This window comes from Trematosphaeria pertusa (genome assembly GCF_010094035.1).
Source record: "Trematosphaeria pertusa strain CBS 122368 unplaced genomic scaffold BU26scaffold_15, whole genome shotgun sequence".
In the NCBI taxonomy this organism is placed as follows: Eukaryota; Fungi; Ascomycota; class Dothideomycetes; order Pleosporales; family Trematosphaeriaceae; genus Trematosphaeria; species Trematosphaeria pertusa.
This window is the reverse complement of record NW_022987226.1, coordinates 1,130,070-1,147,301: the sequence shown is the minus strand read 5'-3', so window position 1 is coordinate 1,147,301 and position 17,232 is coordinate 1,130,070. Positions and strand designations below refer to the sequence as shown.

General features: G+C 54.1%; 10 protein-coding genes across 10 annotated transcripts; 7 read left to right on the top strand and 3 right to left on the bottom strand.

The window, feature by feature from the left end:
* Window positions 1-40: 40 nt before the first annotated feature.
* Window positions 41-2,771, bottom strand: BU26DRAFT_464724 (uncharacterized protein). Its single transcript, XM_033825173.1, has 2 exons — window positions 2,605-2,771; window positions 41-2,552 (listed from the first exon to the last, which is right to left on the bottom strand). Exons 1-2 carry the CDS (start codon window positions 2,633-2,635, stop codon window positions 241-243), a joined length of 2,343 nt encoding a protein of 780 aa, XP_033679454.1. The 5' UTR covers window positions 2,636-2,771; the 3' UTR covers window positions 41-240.
* Window positions 2,772-2,897: 126 nt separating this feature from the next.
* Window positions 2,898-4,460, top strand: BU26DRAFT_523095 (uncharacterized protein). The gene has a single exon (XM_033829961.1). It carries the CDS (start codon window positions 2,996-2,998, stop codon window positions 4,328-4,330), a length of 1,335 nt encoding a protein of 444 aa, XP_033679453.1. The 5' UTR covers window positions 2,898-2,995; the 3' UTR covers window positions 4,331-4,460.
* A 681-nt stretch (window positions 4,461-5,141) lies between these two features.
* On the bottom strand, window positions 5,142-6,508 carry BU26DRAFT_509342 (uncharacterized protein; the record flags this gene model as incomplete). The annotated part of the gene is made up of 3 exons (XM_033827141.1): window positions 5,142-5,305; window positions 5,356-5,687; window positions 5,736-6,508. 3 exons carry the CDS (start codon window positions 6,506-6,508, stop codon window positions 5,142-5,144), a joined length of 1,269 nt encoding a protein of 422 aa, XP_033679452.1.
* Window positions 6,509-6,978: 470 nt separating this feature from the next.
* On the top strand, window positions 6,979-7,762 carry BU26DRAFT_435751 (uncharacterized protein; the record flags this gene model as incomplete). The annotated part of the gene is made up of 2 exons (XM_033824144.1): window positions 6,979-7,260; window positions 7,316-7,762. The coding sequence occupies 2 exons, from the start codon at window positions 6,979-6,981 to the stop codon at window positions 7,760-7,762; spliced, it is 729 nt and encodes a 242-aa protein (XP_033679451.1).
* A 443-nt stretch (window positions 7,763-8,205) lies between these two features.
* Window positions 8,206-9,866, top strand: BU26DRAFT_435460 (galactokinase-like protein; the record flags this gene model as incomplete). Its single annotated transcript, XM_033824133.1, has 3 exons — window positions 8,206-8,370; window positions 8,424-8,878; window positions 8,927-9,866. The coding sequence occupies 3 exons, from the start codon at window positions 8,206-8,208 to the stop codon at window positions 9,864-9,866; spliced, it is 1,560 nt and encodes a 519-aa protein (XP_033679450.1).
* A 111-nt stretch (window positions 9,867-9,977) lies between these two features.
* BU26DRAFT_569428 (uncharacterized protein) lies at window positions 9,978-11,153 on the top strand (the record flags this gene model as incomplete). Its single annotated transcript, XM_033833890.1, has 1 exon — window positions 9,978-11,153. The coding sequence occupies one exon, from the start codon at window positions 9,978-9,980 to the stop codon at window positions 11,151-11,153; it is 1,176 nt and encodes a 391-aa protein (XP_033679449.1).
* Window positions 11,154-11,854: 701 nt separating this feature from the next.
* Window positions 11,855-12,571, top strand: BU26DRAFT_569427 (uncharacterized protein; the record flags this gene model as incomplete). Its single annotated transcript, XM_033833889.1, has 1 exon — window positions 11,855-12,571. The coding sequence occupies one exon, from the start codon at window positions 11,855-11,857 to the stop codon at window positions 12,569-12,571; it is 717 nt and encodes a 238-aa protein (XP_033679448.1).
* A 137-nt stretch (window positions 12,572-12,708) lies between these two features.
* Window positions 12,709-13,905, bottom strand: BU26DRAFT_523091 (HAD-like protein). Its single transcript, XM_033829960.1, has 2 exons — window positions 13,634-13,905; window positions 12,709-13,580 (listed from the first exon to the last, which is right to left on the bottom strand). The coding sequence occupies exons 1-2, from the start codon at window positions 13,871-13,873 to the stop codon at window positions 12,876-12,878; spliced, it is 945 nt and encodes a 314-aa protein (XP_033679447.1). The 5' UTR covers window positions 13,874-13,905; the 3' UTR covers window positions 12,709-12,875.
* A 62-nt stretch (window positions 13,906-13,967) lies between these two features.
* On the top strand, window positions 13,968-15,120 carry BU26DRAFT_492021 (glycosyltransferase family 2 protein). Its single transcript, XM_033826101.1, has 2 exons — window positions 13,968-14,137; window positions 14,194-15,120. The coding sequence occupies exons 1-2, from the start codon at window positions 14,031-14,033 to the stop codon at window positions 14,813-14,815; spliced, it is 729 nt and encodes a 242-aa protein (XP_033679446.1). The 5' UTR covers window positions 13,968-14,030; the 3' UTR covers window positions 14,816-15,120.
* Window positions 15,121-15,411: 291 nt separating this feature from the next.
* On the top strand, window positions 15,412-16,899 carry BU26DRAFT_523089 (uncharacterized protein). The gene has a single exon (XM_033829959.1). It carries the CDS (start codon window positions 15,428-15,430, stop codon window positions 16,565-16,567), a length of 1,140 nt encoding a protein of 379 aa, XP_033679445.1. The 5' UTR covers window positions 15,412-15,427; the 3' UTR covers window positions 16,568-16,899.
* Window positions 16,900-17,232: the final 333 nt, after the last annotated feature.

The following is a 17,232-nucleotide window of genomic DNA, read 5'->3' as shown; positions in this document are numbered from 1 at the left end:
AAAAAGACCAGAAAGTAAGAGGAAAAAGGATTTGGTCCTTGGAGGTCTCTTCACATTTAAACACTAAGAAAGTCGTTTTGTAGTTGAGGTATCCAAAGACCGCAAAGAGAAATTCGACCTTCACTCGCTTAGAATTCCCGAATTTACTCCATCCAATCAGAAGGCTGCCTGTTCAACGCCCATACCATCCTGTCCCATCGTGGCTCCTCTGACAAAAGAGAAAAGTGGATATCATGTGAATCAAACAACTTCCAAGTCATCGTCTTCGTCCATAGCGGCGATCAGTCCAACGTCAAGAGTGCCCAGGCTCTCCCTGCCCGGCTCGCGGATGCCCTTCTCGGGGAGAAGCAGGCGAGCTTTCTTCTTTGCTGGACTGGTCTCTCGTGTCTCACGAGACGGGCCGGTATCCTTCTTGGGAGAGAGCAGCAGGCCGCGCTTGAATGCTCCGCCCCAGCCGACGGGATCGCTCGACGATGTCGACTTTCCAGAAATAATGCGCTTCCTCTTAACATGCCCAAGGGAGACATCCTCCGCTTTCCTTCCGAGCAGTCCTAGGGTATCATCATCTAAAGTTTTCTCTTTCCTCGTGTTGAAAGGATCTTCTGCTGCGGCACCACCTCCAGCTGCAAGATTTGGTGTATCAGCGCCCTTGAATTTCATGTAGTCACCCCCAGCGCCACTGCCAATCTCGCCCAGCCTCTTCGCGAGCTCGCGTTCCTTCTCTTTCTCAGCAAGCTGTTTGCGATGCCTCTCGGCTCGAGTCGTGTGCTCCCAAGGCTGTTCGTCCCGATCCAGAAGTCTTGCCGCGCCGCCAGCCGAGGGGGCGATGTAAACCGTTTCGTGCAGAAATCGATCGTGGAATTTGCCCTCTCTCCTCAAATCATCATCTTTTTTGAGGCCGCCACCTCTGCCACCACTGAACATCCCTCCCTTCCCACCAGGTCCTTTGCCGAAGCCTGTCATGGTGTTGACCTCCATGCGTCCTCGCTTGCTCTTCTCGACCTGCAGCTCAATATGAAAGTCGCAGAACTCGGTTTTGCGTCCGTCAATCCACTGGCCGCACTCTTTGCCGTCTTTTCGCATGGCATGGCAGAAGTCCAGGTCCCTGGCAATACCTATCTCGAGAATGGTGTCGTCAGAGCTTGCGAGTTTGAGAGAGAATTTGCCCGTGTCCCTGTTACGGGGCGGCATAATGTCCGGATTGAGTATTGCGACCAGCGTTCCTATTGGAAGTTTCCAGAACTGCGAGAAGCCAGTATCAAAGAGGAAGAGGTCGAGTTCCCATTTCAGGTCTGTAAGCCGAATGACCATGAACTTGTTCGTCTGATTCGCATCCATATCTTGATTGCCAGCGGAGCGTTCTCGAACAGCGCTTTTTGGTGTGAGCGGTGAGGATTTGGATGCTATAACCCCAAGAACAACATAGTCATTCTCCATATCCGGCGGCTCGTAGTCTGGCGCTTTGACAGTCTTCAGGAGCTGTGGTATCGTGACGACAGTCTTGCCTTCCAAAGTACGCGTTATGACGTTGTGTTGCATCTCACGGGACTTCAAGTGAAGACCGGAGAATGATTCGAAGCTAGGCGCATCTGTGCCGTCGTCTCGTTGAGAGATCTCCGCATACTTGGACGCGGTAGCTGTGGCGCCAAAGCCCTTGGAAGAAGCTCTTGAAGACGTGGACGGTGTGTATGAGCGCTCTGACCTTGCGGAAAGGTTCGAGCCTGGCCGTGGTGTCGCGGTGTTGCGGAGGTCACTGACAGATTTACTCTGTGCTCTGTCTAGATGTCTCCCAGATAAAGCCGTATCCTGTGAGCTCCTGGTTCCCGCGCTCAGCGAAGAGCCCGTCCGTGACTTCGGCCCGTCCTTCAGGCCTTCAATGTTGTGTAGTCCGAAACCTCGACTCCTGCTCTTATCGATCCTGGCCTGCTTCTCCTCCCGCTCTTTCTCCTTATTTCTGCTTTCCGCTATTCGTTCGCTGAATGACTTGCCTCGCGGTGCTTCTGTTGTCTTTGTTGAGCTCGCTCGTGACAGCCCCGCCGATGCCCCCCCAGCTTTGCCCCTAGCAGAAAAGCTCGCCGCCCGCTTAAGGCTAACATCTTGCGCTCTGAGTCCCTTATCGATTCCCAGCCGGACTCGTGCGGGACTCTTCTGCTCCTCCTGCGCTCTTCGATTCCGTGTAGGCGAAACCGGCACCTGAACCTCAGACTGTGGTCTCGGAAGCTCTACCCTCCGCAGACTGGCCGCTGTCCCGGGCCTCGAAGTTGTGCCAATACTGTCGCCTTCTCCATCTTCTGTAGCTTTCCGCGCCTTCTGCAGCTTCTTCAGCTTCAACCTCGCTTCAATGGCCTGGAGCTGCAGCTGCAGCGTCTCCTCATCTTCCTCCTCTTCGTCGTCGGATTCCGGCTGGGCGCGCGATAACGGGCGGCGCTTGATCGGCGAGGGAGACACGGAGTTGCGCTCACGCTGTTGTTGGTACTTCCGGCGGCCAGAAGGCGAGCTCAGTAGAGCTTCGCGCGGGGATCTCGGCGGCCAGTTCTGCTGTTCTTTCTGCACTACCAAACTGTCAGCACGTAGGTAACCCATAAGCGCGCAGAGAATACCCACCCCTAGACTTAGGGCTCTCCCTCACGATCATCGTGGTGGAGTTGGAGGGCGGTGTCTGGTCTCTACAGCGCCCATATCCGCGCCAAGACCGTTGAAAACAAACTCCAAAGATAAGAGTGACTCGGAAGTTGGCGCAAAGCGAGCGGTTGGCGCGTGGGAGAGCCGCTGTGGACGTGTGTTGACTCCGCAAAGCGTCGAAATAAGGTTGCCCTCCAAATCTGAAACTGACCAGGATGACGCGCTTGTCATTCCGACGACGCGTTCCGTTCGCGCACTAACGGACGCGATGTCCAGCCCATTTCACTACCCATCTTCTTGGGCACAACTTTTTTTTCGCGCATTCTCTACTGTATAGGCATTCGGGGTCTCAATTGAGTAGTTTAACGCAGCAATGGCTCGTACTCGATCCAAACCGAAGGCCAAAGCGACCAAGGAGAGCACCCCAGAACCGCCGACTTCAAATGCCAAACCGCTCCTACCCAGCACTTCAAACCCTCCGAAGTTATTTGTCCTACCGAAAGACACGTCGAAAGATGCGCGCATAGTCACATTGGACAACCCAGCAAGCGGTGTGCCCTCTCGGTATTACTTCTGCCCGGACAAGGGCGTCCATGAGTTCACGCGCATTGCGGCGCCGAAGAAGGCTTGCAGGAGTTGGCTTATAACGCCAGAGAAGAGCTCGGGTAGCAACGAAGAGGAAGAGGAGGGGCACGATGGTACCGGCATTGGTAGTGGATATGTCACAAAGGCGGCAGATCTATTCGTCGCTACACCTATTGATCTGATGTTCCTCCTCCTGCCAGTCCTAGCCCCGAAGAATGCAAAGGAGACGAAGCAACATTTCCTAGCGCTGGATGACCATCTGGATAATCTTTCATCTTCCTCGCGGCATTGGAAGGTCTTATTGGCGCAACATCCAACACTGAAGGCCATGATAGGGAAGAGAATGGGAACAGTGTGCGACACAGTAGACGCCGGCGACGAGACCATGTATCGGCTATCGCACGGGAAACTGCTAGCCATGCTGTTGAAAAAGGCAGAAAGAATGTGCAAGAACGGGCTGCCTCAATCCATGGAAGAGAAGTTCGTCAAGACAGCGCTCGAAGTACCTGTCATGAACATCAAGCGCGAGGAGAGCACTCTCAGCGTAGTGTCCGACACGCCTTCGATGCCTACAGAGGATTCACAGGTATCTGTCTCGACGCCGTCAACGAGCGTAGAGTCGCAGCTGTCGACTACGACATCCATGGACTCCCAAACCAGCACCGAGACCGCCGCAACCAGCGTGTCGTCTACAGAGGAGATCGTCTCGAAACCCGCCCTACAGACTCCACCCGAAGTCCCTCACCTTCTCCGCCTGCGCACCGCCTTCACATATCTCCTATGCTCCTACGTCCCACAAACCCTGCGGCCGTCTCTTCAAGAGTTGTTAAAGTCCAGCACAACCCCCTCCTTCACCCTCCTCGACATGCATCTCTCGGCCATCGCCAAACTTCGGGCCGAGGCGATGGCCTTACGCTCCATTTCCGACAACATTAGCCGCAAAAGAGTACTAGAAGAAGACGAGGAGAAGATGGCTGAGCGCGAAGAAAAGAAGCGCAAAAAAGAGGAGGATGAGAAAAAGAAGAAAACTGAGAGTAGAGGCATCAAGCAGCTGAAAAAGGCGGATACGAGTGGCATGAAGAAGTTGAGTGCTTTCTTTGCCAAGGCGCCGAAGAAGGGTTGAGGTGCGGTGCTGTGTTGTGCTGTGCATTGCTTTGGATGAAAGGACAGGCGTCTGGAGTTTACGGGCAAGGCCCAAGGTGTTGCGAGTACCAAGGACATCACATCACTGGACGATACCGGCTTAATAAAACAGCGACTTTTAAAGAATTTTCAGATTTTCAGATCATTTGGCCATTTTGCCGATCGCACTGAGCGTGCGAGCTACTTGGGTTTCTTACCTTTGCTGTTCCCAGTTGAATATCCCACCACGAGATCCTCGACAGGCGCACGGGAATAGTATGTGAATACAGTCAGAGCGCATCCACGCCATTCCACGCACGCATTGAGAGACAGGACCGGAAGACTGGGCCCAGCCGCACTATTCGCGCAGCTCAAGTTGCAGTAAAGGATGAGCGGAAGCCGTCCCGTACCATTGAGACAACTCCTCTGTGTAAAGGCGATAGGAGTCCGAGGCCGGACAACCGCCCAAGATGAGGTGAGCTTGAGACAGCCCAAAAATCCGTCCGTCCGTCGAAGGGAGAATCGGAAAAAAAGCAATGTACAATGGTCAGTCCACCGCGAAAAAAATTAAGGGTATCCAGCAAGCCTGAGTATGCAAAAAGCAACACCCAGCGCCCACTTCGCACCCTCTTATTACAAACGCAGAAGGTGTCAACCAAAGGTAGTGCTCATGCAGTCGTAAAGTCGTCCAGCCCATATAACGCCGGTCCGTGGTAGTATGCAAAGGGTTTTGTGAGACAGACAACCCGAAAAGTAGAAACCTCTCAAGCAGATGCAAACGCAACACACTGCATCAGCGGGCTGTTGCCGCGTCAGAAGTCGTCAATAGACATGGCAGAGGAAGGCTCACTCCGCTCACTCCGAGCTCGCTTGTCGGCGGTGCTCTCCAGCGGCGGGCCGCTACGCTTCTTGCTGTCGCGCGTAGAGCCGCTGCTCCTAGCGGGCTTGACCCGGCTCCAGGAATCGAAGGAGATTTCTGTAAATTGTCAATATCTTGCTCATCCATGATTGGTGGGGCATGCTTACGTCGCTTGACCCGGGTCGTTGGCGGTGGAGTGGCCTCCTGCGTAACAGAGACACCACTCTCAGCGGTCTTGCGCGTCTTGCGGCTTGGAGTGGCAATCGGGACCTCGATATCCGTGATCGCTTCCTCGTCGTCGTCATGGCCATTCTCCCGCTCTCGTTGCTGAATTTCCTCCTGGAACAGAAGACGCGGCTTGATTTGGGCGCGCGTAAGAGGGCGATGGGCGACGGCGCCGGCTTTGTGGCGTAGCTCATCTCCAGAGAACTCGGGTTCTTCCTCTGAGGCATTGGAACGCGGAGTATTATGGAACTTGCGGAAGACCTTCTTGCCACGGCTATAAAGAGTTAGAAGACGTTATTTTTGCAACGTGTGAACGACTTACAAAAGATAAACCATTCCCTCGTCGCGCTCGACCGCTTCATTCATCCTCGCTGTCTTTGCATCCACCTTGCGCGGCTTAGGCGGGGCCGCTTTTGCCTTTCCTTTGCCCTTCTTCGTGACAAACGGATTATCTTCGTCTGCATCGCGAGTGGGAATGCGCTCCTTCGAATCAGTGAAGACCTCAATGTGCTCATTGGCCTCCTCCATTCGCTCAGCGAAACTCTCTAGCGTATAGGCGTCCTTTCTGCTCTTGCGGCCCTTGCGCGGAGAAGGCATGGCCTCCTCGATGGTAGCGGGGCGATTCGGAAACAAGATGCGCGCGGTGGAGCCCAGAGTCTCTTCTGATTGCAGAGCGCGTTTGCGCGGTGTCTTGGCCGGCGTTGGGAGCATGCCGTGAGGCGCCATGGTTGTGAGGTAGCGTCGCGCAGGCGTGGGGGCAACGTGATCTGAGTCAGAATCAATTGCGCCGTTGTCGAGGTGGGAGCGACGCGATGAGCGAGGCGAGTGGTGCTTAGCCGGAGAAATAGGTGAAGATGGCGGGGACAGAGTCAAATTGGAGGTGCGGGTGGCTGGCTTTTTCCTGGAGCTCGAGGGAGTCACGTCGCGCGTTGTGCGTCGGCGGGTTGGGGACGATTGTTCGTGGTGAAGGTGTTGTTGCGCGGCAACCCGGCTCGACCGGCGTGGTGAAAAGGGCTCGTAGCTGTCGTACTGTGGGCCGTGAAGTGGAGCCGGCGGCGTGTGCAGCCGGCGCGGAGGGGACGGCGTCCTCTCCATCTTGAACGGCGTCTCCAGCGGGTTGGGAATAGGGGGCAGCTGCGAGTGGGTTGGAGGTGGAGGAGGAAAGAAGTTAAGAATCAAGTTCCAAAATCAAAACAAGGTGACTCTTATACGCTACCCCACAGCAGGCCCGAATGCCCGCCCAGAAGCGCAATTGGATAGGAATTATGGCCTGACGGATAGTTTTGTGCGATAAGTGAGTGGTGAGCGCGGGCGCGGTGGTGGTGAAGCGTAGAAATGGAGCCTCAACGTCGTGGTGAAGGAGGGAGGTTGGTCCCAGCCATGTTCTTGGCAGGAAGGCGCAAGGGCCACCACGACAACAACAAGCTGCAGCTCCGCACGCACTCCGCCCGGCCCCTCCGTCAAACACGTCAAACACGCCAACGCACGTCACACATGCCGCGTCGCTGTCGCTGCTGGAGTCAATTCGTCTGAAAGCTGTTTTGCACCCCAAAGTCACAACAACCATGGATCCGCCAAATATGGGCGACCTCTCTCTCTCCGATTCGGATACAGACGCGTTATTCGACACTCCAGCGGCGCGAAAGAACAAGAAGAAAGCTCAAGAAGGCGGCACGGACGCGGGGGAAGGAGCAGCAGCCGGAAAGACGCGTACAAAGGAGTCGCATTATACGACTGAGGAGGCTCGCGAGGCTGCACTGCGGAAAGAGCTGGAAAGCGTGCGCAATGTCAACAAAGTCATTGAGGGCGTCGTTGAGAGCCTGCAAAAGGCGAGAAACAACATGGACGTAAGCATTAGCTAGAATGACACTACACTGAGATATCCTGCTGATTTGGAGCCAGACTGTTTCCCGCACTGTCCACAACGCATCAACCCTTCTACAAACGTGGACGCGCATCCTTTCACAGACTGAGCATAACCAGCGCCTCATTCTAAACCCCCAATGGCAGGGAGCATCCCAAGACCTGATCGATATTCAGGAGGACGAGATACAGCGGCAGCAGGCTGCAGAACGCCGAGTAGCCGAAGAGCAGGCAAGAAGGGAGGCTGCCGCCCGAAAAGCAGAAGAGGATCGCAGAAAGGCAGAGGCAACTGCAAAATCTGGATCACGAGGCAGGGGCAGGGGCAGGGGCGGAGCGCGACCGCGAGGGACATCAACTTCAAGTTCGGGCTATGTGGGTGTGGGCGGGCAGACCGGGCGAGGGCTCAATCGCAGCGGATCAACAAGCAGCCGAGCCGGCAGCGGCATTGGGCGCGGGTTGCGTGGGAGAGGCAGAGGACTGGGCTGAGCGAGGAACTCAGCGTCGCTCAGGTGACAAAAGAGCGAGGCGACATTGGCGATTAGACACCTCAAGTGCCATCGTCGGTACCCAGATAGTTTCCGAGGTCCGCCCCAGATCGCGTGCTCGAAACCCATCTCGGTGGAGCGACCGCTCGATGTCGCACTCAGATTCCAAGGTTTCTTTGCGGACTTCAAGACGATGCGCAGGCGGCTCAACAGGACCGCTTCCGCTGTTCCTTTCCTCCCGGATACGATTCCGAAACGGGAAGGCCCCACCTAGGTAGCTCAGTAGCTCCCCGCTATTTCACACCACAGCTTCCAGTATTTGCTGCGTGCGCACAGCTATATCAAATTTTCCTCCTCAACCTTGCTTCCGCTCCTCTTCTCTTACTTATGAGAACTACTTTTGGCTTCTGGATTGTCTCAGGTTAAAAATATTCTAACGCTACGATGGAAGTTCCGACAGCAGCCTCATTACGCGACATCTACACCGAGGACGCGGTGCCGGTGCAGGCGAAGCGGTGGGAGAGCTTGCTGGCAAAGTTCAAGGAGACCTATGGCAAGCGGGCGGACTTCGTGGCAAGGAGTCCAGGGCGCGTCAACATCATTGGCGAGGTGCGGTCGCGCGTTCTGTAGCATTGTAATGTATTGGAGCTAACAATTGACAGCACATTGACTACTCGCTCTATGAAGTGCTACCAATGGCTATTACCTCCGACTTCATCATGGCTGTAGCTGTCCGACCCGCCGATGAGAAGCCGCGGATACGGATCGCGAACATACAGTCCCAGAAGTTCCCCTCACGAGAATTCGAGATTCCTGCCGAAGGAGACATTCCTATCGACGCTTCGGAGCATGAATGGACAAACTACTTCAAGTCGGGTTTGCGAGGAGTTTCTCAGCTGCTCGAGAAGAAGCAAGGCAAACACTTCGTCACCGTGGGCATGGATATCCTGTGCGACGGAACTGTGCCGAGCGGTGGTGGGCTTTCAAGCTCAGCAGCTTTCGTGTGCACAAGCTCGCTGGCAGTCTTGACCGCGAATGGCGAAGACAAAGTCGACAAGAAAGAGCTGTGCGAGCTTGCTATTGTGTCCGAACGCGCTGTGGGTGTCAATTCGGGAGGGTAGGTGTGCCGCATCTTTGTTTGCTGGCAGAGCTAATTGGAGCCCAGCATGGACCAGGCAGCCTCAGTCTTTTCGCTCCGCGGCACTGCTCTTTATGTGACATTCAAGCCAAGTCTCGACTACACTGCAATCGAATTCCCGCAGACGGATCCCGAACTTACCTTCGTCACAGCCCAGAGCTTCGTAGCAGCAGACAAACACGTCACAGCACCTGTCTGTTACAACCTACGTGTTGTAGAGTGCACTTTGGCCGCAGCGTTCCTGGCGAAAGCGTTCGGTCTGAGGCGCGAGCTGCCAAAGGACTCATCACCGCTGGGCGTCAGCCTACGAGGCTTCCATGATACCTTCTTCGAGGAGAAGGAAGGGGTTTCTGACAACACGAAGACTTCGGTCGCCGATTTCAAGGTCCAGCTCCAGAAGCTAATTCAACTGACGGAAGACTATCTACCACAAGAAGGAGGCTATTCAAGAGGCGACATCTGCGGGCTACTCGGCATCTCAGAGGAGGAACTAAACCAGCGGTACATGTCGAAATTCCCTGTGCGTGCAGAGAAGTTCATGCTCCGACAACGCGCGCTTCACGTTTTCACCGAGGCTCTGCGCGTTATACAGTTTCGAGAACTACTCTCTTCGCCTCCAAAGGACGGTAAAGAATTCATCAAGTCGCTTGGAGATTTGATGAACGAAACGCAGACTTCGTGCCGAGATGTCTACGACTGCAGTTGCCCGGAGCTTGATGAGCTGTGCGACCTTGCGCGCGCTGCGGGTTCATGCGGAAGCAGACTGACAGGAGCTGGATGGGGAGGATGCAGTGTACATCTAGTGCCCAAGGATAAGGTTGATGCGGTCAAGAAGGCATGGGAGGAGAAGTACTACCGGAAGAAGTTCCCCGACATCACAGCCGAAAAGCTGCAAGATGCCATCGTTGTCAGCAAACCCGGTAGCGGTAGTATGGTTTTCAAGGTCGTTGGGGATAAGGTCGTATAGGGAAAAGACACTTTGAGGAACAGAGGCGTTTCGGTATATATTTGGAGAGGTCATCTCATAGGGCAATGCCAGCGTGACACCAATCTTTCCGCGGAAAGAATCGCCTGCACAATGAATGGTCATCGACTGGAGCGACATCGGCCGTCCTTCCTAGTCGTCGGGTTAACACTGTCTGACCAACACAATGTCTTTGATGCCGGCATACAGTTTCACAATGTCAATATTCACATACAACTCAAATATCAGCGTGAGCCCCTTCAATTTTCAAAACAGACATTTGCTGGCAGATTCAAACATTCACTCTTAGGGTTCTTTTCGATACCACGGCCGTCCTTCGAGAGCTCAAAGCTTCAAGCAATTCTGATGTGCATTTTCAATTACAACATCTACAGCTGCGGCCATACAGAGTATCACTACGGTCGAGCAACGACGACATCCTGCACACAAGAGCGCGTCTGTGAGCTACCAACATTTGAAAATATGGGCGAGGATCAATATCACCTCCTGTACGAAGCGCAAGTGCGGACGGCCATCTGCGCCATGTGTGACGCCGGGGACGCGGACTTGCGAACGGACCCTTATCTAAAGAACCTACAAGGCATCGCCTTTCTCCTAGAACAGGCCCTAGAAGAGCTTCAAGACTCACAGAGTGCAACCGCAAGCCGGGCGAGAGAAGTGGTCTGCTTGTTGTCACGTATGTCCAACGCTTACTGGGCAAGCGGCGAATCCAGGCCTGATCGAGAGGAGATGCGTATGTACGTTGCCTATGCGACCAATTGTGTCGAGAAGGCGAGGGCGGCACATAAACCGGAAAAGGTCGGCGTACCACATGTCCTCCGTCCTCCTGCTTCCGCCAACGAAAACGCGAGGTGCTTCGAGCCTTTTACAAGAGCCTTCAGTGAAGATTCGATTGAACGGCAACTGTGCCACCTTGTTCCGCAGATGTCGGTTGTGGAAGCTGCGCGCGAGCCGCTGCTAATGCATCGGGCAGTCTATGCACCCGTACAGGCCGTTCGATTGCCTTCGGTATCGGCCCAGGAAGATTTCATGAGACACATGGTTCTTTCCCGCGATTGCGAGCCGGCCTTGTCAGAAGACGGCGAGTCTTCCATCATTACTGATCCGTTTATGGAGGACCTCTCTTGCCCGGCTTCCCCCACTCTCTCGACGTGGTCGAAACCCTTTGCCTCGGAGGACTCAGCTCCCAAGACGTATTTCTTCGGACGAGACAATTGGGATTGCGATTTCTGCGGACCGGAGTGCTTTTGCGCCGACTTATACGACTAATAATGCAGGCTCTTTCAGGCAGGCCATCTCAATTCAATTTCAGGTTAGTGTACATACCATCTAAATACGTGCTTTAATGTGATGCTGGCCTTTCTGTTTCTCTTCCAGAGCAAGTACAAGCCGCGTCGATGGAGCGGATTTGTGAGTGCGTCCACATCATACTTTGACTTCTGAAGGAGCATTTAGTCAAGGTTAGGGGACTGAAGCCTTTCGGGAGTTGTGCTACTTAGATCGGCGTACGTAAAAGGACTGTCTTAGATACACACTCTGACCGCAACTTCAGTTTTTCAACCTTCTCGTCGGCTGTTAACCCTTTGAGCTCCAGCGCGGTGGGTACGGCTTGCACCGTGGCCTAATGCCATGATGCGCCCCAACGTCTCCTGCTTATTGAGCGCACGGAAGGCACGAACGTGCGTGTACATCGTCTCCATCAACGCTCTTTCCTCTCATGTTGAACCAATCGACGACTTCCGAGGTTCCTCTTCCTTGCTTCTTCTTTCGTCGCACTTTCTACGCAGGACTCAGCAACAAGACGGCAGTTTCTTGCGCTATTTTCGCCCGTTCCGGTACCAATCAACCGCTTCAATTTTCTGCGGTGCAACACAGAGATCACTTCTTCTTTCTAGATCATCGGAGAAATGGAGCATGGCAATCACGACAAGCGTTTACCGTTGGGAGGGAAGCAATCCCGACTATTGAACATGGAGACGAAGGTGGATAGGCTGCGGGATGCCTTGGGTGGACCCAAATCGACTCCGAAACCTGTCCTCGATCATGATCCGATCGACCGGCCGCTCACCGACGTTTCTTCCGGCTATGATAGCGACACCAGCTCTATTGCGGATATCCTCCAGTTCGACGGCGCGGGCGGCAGCAAGCAGGAAGGAGGTGATTCAAACGACACCCGACGCAGCGGTATGCGCAAGAAGATGCACAACCTCAAAGAAAAACTCAGTCCCAAGAAATCAAACAAGGAAGGGAACAAGTCCGACGCTGAGGACGAAGTCGACGATACATCTCCCATGAGAGTCGTATCTCCAAGGGCAACCGATGCCGTCTCTCCTGAGTCCCAACCTCGTCGATCTTTCTCGATGCGTCGACGGTCTCGTGGATCTAGGTCCGCTTCTGTTGGGAATGTGATGGCGCCGCCCAGCAGAGCTCAAACGCAGGAGCCTCTCGGTTTTGCGCCCATCTCTACGCAGAGTGTGGTTCCAGCCGCTACTGGGACGCCACTTTCATCGCCGACGCGGCCGCGGCACGGAAGTGCGATCAGGACACCGCCTTTACTTCCGCAGTCACCTAGTCGCCTGACGGCGCTTTCGAGTCATCCAGTGACGCCGGACGATTTAGATATTGAAGGCCCTTCGACTTACCACACGCCGGGGAGTTCAATTGGCGGCAAGGAGGATGGTAATTAGGTGCAGGAATATTTGAAATAATGGACCGACCAACCCAAGGCGTCGTACCGTTCTTGTATCAGTCTATCCCCCGGTATCTCCACTTACAGCATTGCTGCTCCCTAAAGCTCTTACGGAGGTATCTTATAAAGAACTGTGCAGTACCTATAGCATGTCAGATACATTTCTCTATCTATGTGCTGAATAATTCTCGCGCGTGTAGTATTAATGCTTCGTGAGACATATATTAGCGATCCCCCCGTATGGATACATACAGTTACAGTCAAAGGGGCATATGTGCAGATTCCTTCTAATCTCTTCGCTCCTATTTCTTCGTCGGTGGCGTCCACCTACTCAACGCGCCCAGATCCGCACACATGCTAACTTGCTTCACTACGTCCTTCCCCTCCTCCTTCGTGGTAACGCCGAGCTTTGTCAGTGGCTGAAACGGCAACCTTCCCATATCTTTCTTCCTCAGCTTCTTCCTATCCAGGAACACTGCATGCCATCCCGCTGCCTCGGCGCCAAAATAGTCTTTTTCTAGCGAGTCCCCAACATAAAGCTTCTCGAAGTCGTCAATGGATTGCTCTTCTGCACCCTGGCCATCCTCGGCTAACGTCTCCTTGAGCATCTGCGTCGCGGCTTCGAAGATCCGGCGATCGGGCTTCTCGTACCCGACGTCGTAGCTCAGCACCACGAAACTAACATCGTCTTGAACCGTAGCGTCTGCGCTGCGTTCAGCAGAGCTGTCCACCCGGCGCGGTCCGACTTTCAAGCCAAACGACTCCAATATGGAAGATACGCGATCGTCCGAGTTAGTGATGATGCCAACGACCGTCTTCTCCCATTTCCAGGGTGGGTGGATGGTGCGTTGCATGGACGGGCTTTTCAGCATGCGGAAGAAGGGGATGACGTCCGGATACATGTTATATCCTTCCGAGGTGGTGTAGCGGGTTAGCAGCTCGGAGACGAGCGCTTGAGGGACTTCTTGGTCGGGCTTGAGGAAGGGCTTGAAGGTACCCGTGATCACCTGCGCATGCGATCAGCGATAGGTTTTGGAGAAAATGTTACGAGGGGAAGTACGTTCGCCCACCACCTCTCGGCTCCCAGCCCCGTGGCTTTGCCATAATTTGGATTCTGCTCCGCCTCCTTGTCGAATGCTTCAGTGAAAGAATCCCTCACGCTGCCGCAGGTGATCCCGTGATGTGAGGCGGCAGCGGCGTATGCCTCCGGGATGCGCGCATTCGGTGTATACAGCGTTCCGAATGCATCGAATGCTAACAGCAGATTCTTTTTCCGCGCTAATGGTCTTGTTGATTGCATGGTTGATTGAGGTTAGGATGGAGAGCTGGGGTGGTGTTAGTGGTGCCGAAAGGAGCTAGTGGCCTGAGCTCCTAGCTGTGGTACGGACACATTTCTGGACTTCACGAACGTCGCTCAATTGCACCGCAGTCGCTCGTTCAACAACGCAACAGGCAAGATGGCGAAGCAGTCGAAAGACAAGTACTCGGTCCTCCTGCCGACCTATAATGAGCGCCGAAATCTGCCTATAATAACATGGCTACTCAACAAGACGTTCACTGAGAAGTACGAAGCACCCCTTCGCTCCACCACAACTCCTAATTCTAACACAATGACAATAGTAACCTCGACTGGGAACTCATCATCGTCGACGACGGCTCCCCCGACGGCACCCAGGAAGTCGCCGCCCAACTCCAAAAAGCCTACTCCCCCGAACGCATTCAGATCCGCGCCCGCGCCGGCAAGCTCGGCCTGGGCACCGCCTACGTACACGGCCTACAGTTCGCGACGGGCAACTTCGTCATCATCATGGACGCGGACTTCTCGCATCACCCCAAGTTCATCGCAGAAATGGTGCGCGTACAGAAGAGCAGGAACTACGATATCGTTACGGGGACAAGGTACGCGGGCAATGGAGGCGTGTATGGCTGGGATCTGAAGAGGAAGTTTGTGTCAAGAGGGGCGAATCTGTTCGCGGACACGGTATTGCGGCCGGGCGTGAGCGATTTGACGGGCAGCTTCAGGCTGTATAAGAAGGAGGTATTGGAGAAGGTTATCAAGAGCACGGAGAGCAAGGGGTATACGTTCCAGATGGAGATGATGGTGCGAGCGAAGGCGATGGGCTGCACGGTTGCGGAGGTGCCCATTTCTTTCGTTGACCGTCTGTACGGCGAGAGCAAGCTCGGTGGAGACGAGATCGTGGAGTATGCCAAGGGGGTGCTAAGCTTGTGGCTGAAAGTATGAGCTGGGCGGTGGTTTGCATGGCATTGGCGTTCGGTGGGGATATAGGGGCATTTCGCGGCCGGAAAGCTGCTTGATATCCAGGGCAGGTAGGCCGAGGGGCATTGTAGCTTCATTTTGCTTCACCTACGCGCTAAGTGTTATGCACCCCATTCCAGCATATCTACTCCTGTTACCCGCCTTGCCCTTCTGGAAGAGGTGTTTGTAAGCTCGTCTATCGCTCTTCAGTGTTCACCAAAGGTCGAACGGCACCAGGCTTGTCTTGAATGCTCTGCTGCTCATTAAAGTGCCGACCGAGACATATTTACCACGTTCTTCCATTTTTGGGGGGCATTAGGATTGCGGTGAACTCCGTGGTCTGGAGCGTCCGACGAATCTGAGAGGTTTACGACTTGTTGATACCGAAGGTGAAAGCTAATAGTAATTGCAGATTTCGTGCTTGCTTCCCACGGCTTCCCCGGCATATACCCGAGACGGATATCGAATAATTCAGTGGGGAGGACGCTTTGGACACTGTTGGCGTGGACCCGCACATCGCACTACATAACCGATTCCTCGCCTTCGCGCCCGAATAATCCTCGACTCAACCAAGCACCTTACACGCAACCAGTCGATATGGCCTATTTTCCCTATCTCCCGGAGGAACTTCTCAATCAAATCTTCTCTAACTGCGTATCGGCGGTGGACGAGGACTTGGACCCCGACAGCGTGCGGACATTGCAAGCCATCTCTTTGACGTCTAAACAGTTCCACCGCATTGTGGAGCCTTCACTCTACTCGAACGTTCTAGCATGCTTCGCCGGACTCGAATCCGAGTACTACCCATTTTGGCTCGTCAATGGACCTCGGCTGCAGCGGACGTTCGCGGAACGACCTGCTCTTTCATCCTATGTCAAGACCTTCCGGGCGTTCCGGATTCGCGCGGACGAGATGCGGTATGGCGAGGAACACACTGCCAAGCAAGAGGTATACCGGGACAACGAAACAACTGCACGGATGGGTCTGGTGGGCAGTCACGTACCCAGGATTCTAGAGGGTATGCCAAACCTAGAACGCGTCGACTTTCGGAAGACCGCCATATTGTATTGTCATGGGTTGTGCTACTGGCTCTTCGGTAGCGAGCTAAGCACAGGCAAGATGAGCAACCTGCGAAGGCTCGACATCACGCTTAAACGCTCGACACTTGTAGATCTCCTTCCGATCTTTCAGCTCCCTAAGTTGGAGGTTTTTGTGGCCGACATCGTGTACCTCTATGCTCCGGACTCGGAAGATCGCGCTTGGTTTTCTCTGCGGACTTCCGTTAGAGAGCTGACCATGAGGACTTTCTTTTGGGATACGCGCACTATCAATCTCCTCTCAGCTTTCCGGATTGTTCTTGATGCTTGTCCCTTACTGCGAGCTTTTAGGCTCTCGTTACACGGAAATCCTGATGAAGAGTTCGACGAAGAGTTTCAAGCGGGCATAATCGGGCTTTTGAACGTCCAGCTGTCTAGTGGTACCCTCCGACATCTGGAACTCTGGTCCAAGCAGGGTCTATGCGGCCCATACGAAATGCTCAACCCGCCTTCGTTACCCAACGTTTGGACGAGCGCTAGCCTCGAGCTTGAGTCGCTTAAAGTGGACATGTCTTTACTATCCCAAAACCGTTTCAATACTGGCTATCCGGGAATCAGGGCTTCCATAGAGAGTGTGGTGCCACAGTCTGTCCGGCATCTGACCCTGCGGCACGCACCGTGCCGCGAAAGTCGCTCTTAGGATGTGTCGAATCGGCTTGTGTTGGAACGGCTTCGGGAGGCCATTAGCCATTTCCCCCGTTTGAAAAGCATAACGTTGGAGATATCGTCGTGGCTGGTTGACTCTACGAGGGAATATCACGAATGCTTTCTGAAGCTCGGGGTGCAGTTCATAACACACATGACACAGATTGTGGATCCCGAGGACAGATTAGATTGAATGCTGTAAAGGTGGGTGGTACGTTCAGCGTCTCCTAGGACGTGCGGGGCCTGGGCAGGTGTCGGGGTGGGACGTTCGTTCGGATGGGTTCCACTGTATATAGGCAAGAAACGAATAGCTCAGGGAAGGCATTAGAAAGGTCCATACCGTGCCTCGAGATGATGATATCATGGATCCGGCCTCGTAATTCCCCCAGCATCTCTTTTGGTAACAAATAGACCTGATAATCAAGCGATGCCCGAGTAGAATTAAGGCTTCAAATAAAAGTTTACACAAGATTGTTAGATTGTTGAGTAAATCTCTCGCGTATCGTATATTGAAAGCCGCACGTTTGCCCATTGCGGAGATGAGCCTGACGAGAAGAAAATACATGTGCGTGGAGTGCATTCAGCATTCAGCGTGGAAAGAAAGGAAGAAAGAAGAGACGAGGAGATGTTCTCGAGAACCAACCTCGGTTCCACTTCCGA

Excerpts from the sequence above, each read along its gene's own strand:
- BU26DRAFT_523095 (XM_033829961.1), top strand. The coding sequence starts at position 2,996 with ATGGCTCGTACTCGATCCAAACCGAAGGCCAAAGCGACCAAGGAGAGC.
- BU26DRAFT_464724 (XM_033825173.1), bottom strand. The coding sequence starts at position 2,635 with ATGATCGTGAGGGAGAGCCCTAAGTCTAGGG. Across the intron at positions 2,553-2,604 it reads GGAGAGCCCTAAGTCTAGGG|TGCAGAAAGAACAGCAGAAC; the intron begins GTGGGTATTCTC and ends ACAGTTTGGTAG.
- BU26DRAFT_492021 (XM_033826101.1), top strand. The coding sequence starts at position 14,031 with ATGGCGAAGCAGTCGAAAGACAAGTACTCGGTCCTCCTGCCGACCTAT. Across the intron at positions 14,138-14,193 it reads AACAAGACGTTCACTGAGAA|TAACCTCGACTGGGAACTCA; the intron begins GTACGAAGCACC and ends CAATGACAATAG.
- BU26DRAFT_523091 (XM_033829960.1), bottom strand. The coding sequence starts at position 13,873 with ATGCAATCAACAAGACCATTAGCGCGGAAAAAGAATCTGCTGTTAGCA. Across the intron at positions 13,581-13,633 it reads CCGAGAGGTGGTGGGCGAAC|GTGATCACGGGTACCTTCAA; the intron begins GTACTTCCCCTC and ends TCGCATGCGCAG.
- BU26DRAFT_523089 (XM_033829959.1), top strand. The coding sequence starts at position 15,428 with ATGGCCTATTTTCCCTATCTCCCGGAGGAACTTCTCAATCAAATCTTC.